Here is a 3,037-nt window from a genome sequence, read left to right as displayed (position 1 = left end):
GGCCCAAGTATCGCAAACTTTCGAGACGCGGAATAATTAAACGTTAAAAAGAATTTATATAGAAAGAATGTCTTTCAACACGTACATTTCGCGTTCCGCGATGCTCGGCGAAACGTTGCTTCTCAGAGCCGCGCTTTGTGGCTCCAATATTAATGGCGATTCGCAGCGTTGCACGCGGATCCAGAGGCTCAACATTTTACTTTGAAATTGCAAATAAGTGGAGAACGGTTCGGACGACGGCGGATATATCTGGTCCGTATCTTCCGGCCTATGTGTTGGTCTTTATAATGACGGCAACACTTTATGCGCTGCCGTACGGCAAAGGGTTAAATATGCGCAAAGCGAAATATACACGGCACGCTCACACGGGCACGGATAATGGGAAAACTACGAAGCGGAATTACCGAGCTGTCCCGTTACGTGGGCAAACTATCCACGGCTGTCTCCCTTCCTTTGATATCCGCCCTCCGGGCGAAATATTTCCCGCTTTTCCTCCCGTCGCGCCCTTTCGGATTCCCTTGTTTTCGCTTCGTTTATCGGACGATCGTCCGAATTGCGATATTAGTCCCGGATCCCGCAGGAGCCGAGACGAAAAGTCACGTCGGGATGGAGAAGCACAATGTAACTTCAGTAGGCATCAGAAATGAGGGAACTCCATTTAGGTTAATTGGCAAAATAAAAATGAATCATTTCCAAACTGATATCGCAATAATTTATACCGCGATACACCATTGTGTGGTGTAGCGTATATTAGTTTGACGTTACATTCGATTCAGTTTGCTGCTAATCTAACTTTAAGCCTCCACCACATGACGACAATAAGCATTGTAACGTGTGGAAATTTAGTTGGATGCGATAAGCTCCCCTTTTGGCCGGCGAATTTTGAGGACACGTTTCCCCTGTGTTTCCAGGATGCTCAGGAAATCCAGACGCGAAGCGATTATACGACGACCTCTTGTCGAATTACAACAAGCTGGTTCGTCCAGTGGTCAACGTCACAGACGCCCTCACCGTTAAAATAAAGCTCAAGCTTTCGCAGCTCATCGATGTGGTAAGCAACGATATCCTCGCGACCATATCGCTCGCACGACACTGTGAGGAGAAGCAAACGAATCATGGATTCGAACGTTAACGTCAGATGGATGCTGCTTTTTGTATAGTAATATTTTGGCACCAAGTTTCGAAGCGCCGCTGTTAAATCTGAAGGCGAATCTTAGCCGTGCACTTTATATTCCGTAATGATAAAAATTGTTACGGCAGACGCCGTTGACGCGTGCATATACATAGTCCGTTTTTTAATCATCTCGGGAGAGCATGAGATATATCGGCTCATAACGGAATGTTGCGATATATTTTCAGAGCTGGGGAGAGAGAGCGATGTATTCTCACAAAATTATTCTCTTGCAGAATTTGAAGAATCAGATCATGACGACGAACCTCTGGGTCGAGCAGGTAATATATCCTAAAAGATTTACGTAACGTAGAAATTAAAGAGGATATTTATTAAGTCGCGTAATGTAACGCTGAACGATATTGCCGTAACATTCGTAACAAATCGCGGCAATTTTCGATTTCGTAAGTCCGCCTCGAGGTCCGCTGAAACTTTCATTGTTGGCCGTCGTCCACGTGGAAAGTAAATGTTCGGCCTGTCGATGACACGTTTTAGCACGTGTCTACATGTGCGAGCGCGCGGATTTTCGTACGCAGAAACGAAGATCGGACAGGAGCTTCCGCCCGGAGAAGCCAGAAAATAACTCCGGTGAACCGTGCAACCCACTTTCAAATGCTGGATTACGTAAGATAGATAGATTCGCCCCATGTGCACGACCGTTTTTACGTTCTAGGATATATAGCGAGCACGAAATAAATTCGTGTAATAAATACGCGACGGAAAATCGGGCCATTAAAAAGCAGATACCTCATGACACGATTACAGGGTGTCGCTTGATAAATCTTGCAAGGGCTCTTGTCGTGGAACCGAATAACAAGAATAAATAAAACTATACTTATGCGTTTTATAACGCTAGAACAATACATTACGCGTCATTTAGCGTTATCCTTATTTTCACATTTTAGGGCAGGTTGTTCCGTTCTCTTGATAAGTTAGTTAACCCTTTGAAGCATGGTGGTAACTGGTAACCCACGTTACCACCTCAACTTCTTTACTTTTTCGCCATTTAATTTTTAGTTAACGCATTTAGATCGGGTTTTTTTGCATTTTGTGGGTATCTTAGCAATAAAAGAACATAAAAAAGTTGAGTAGTCTTTAATATTGATTGTAAAAATTTATTTATTGTAAAACAGCAATTTTTCGAAAAATTGCTGTTTTACATCACAAATCGAAAATTTCATTACTGATCAAGTTTTTTAAGATTGTTTTTTGAAAACTTTGCCCAAAGGGGTTTTCGGGGTCGCTCATTGCGAATCTGATGTCAGATTTTCAAAATTCAAAATAGTCGACTCAAAATAGCGGAAACAAAATAGATGAATTTTTTTAAGTTTTCAAGTTTTTCAGCATTTTCGTTTGATTGCGGTATTTAGGGACTCGTCACGTCCGCGTCGTTAGCTCTGGGTAATGCCAAGAATGAGTAAATTCTAAGAAATTATCAATTTTAATTTTGCATCCGCCATTTCGCGCGCGCTATTTTCTATATTCTATAAGAATTTCCAACTGAAATTTAGATTTCATGGGTCCTAATAATATCTGAATAATGTTTCTTAGCATAGTTGAATTAAAGTTGAATGATGTTATTCCTCGCCATTTTGATTTATGAAAATCTGATAACGGATTCGTAACCAGCGACCCCAGAAACCCTTGTGTACAAAGTTTCACAAAAAATGGTTCAATAGAAAAATGTATGCTTCAAAGGGTTAATAGTCAATTTTTTTTTTATATTACCTTTCATCTTCATCCATTCTTATCTACTCTCTCATTTTCTTATTCAATTTTACTTCGTCAGTATCATTCTCCTTCACTCGATTAGACGTTTAACTTTATCTCCTCTTTCTTTAACTCTTTGTTTGTTCCCTAACCTTC

General features: G+C 41.0%; 1 protein-coding gene across 1 annotated transcript; it reads left to right on the top strand.

Annotated features, from left to right (window-relative positions):
- Positions 1–887: 887 nt before the first annotated feature.
- On the top strand, positions 888–1,522 carry LOC105565710 (acetylcholine receptor subunit alpha-like; the record flags this gene model as incomplete). Its single annotated transcript, XM_012019128.1, has 2 exons — positions 888–1,051; positions 1,408–1,522. Coding segments are annotated over 2 exons (236 nt in total), but the record flags the coding sequence as incomplete, so codon positions are not given.
- Positions 1,523–3,037: the final 1,515 nt, after the last annotated feature.

Source organism: Vollenhovia emeryi, unplaced genomic scaffold, assembly GCF_000949405.1.
Source record: "Vollenhovia emeryi isolate VEMERY1.0 unplaced genomic scaffold, V.emery_V1.0 DF943443.1, whole genome shotgun sequence".
NCBI lineage: Eukaryota > Metazoa > Arthropoda > Insecta > Hymenoptera > Formicidae > Vollenhovia > Vollenhovia emeryi.
The sequence above is the reverse complement of the archived record's forward strand: the minus strand, read 5'-3'. Positions and strand labels throughout refer to the sequence as shown.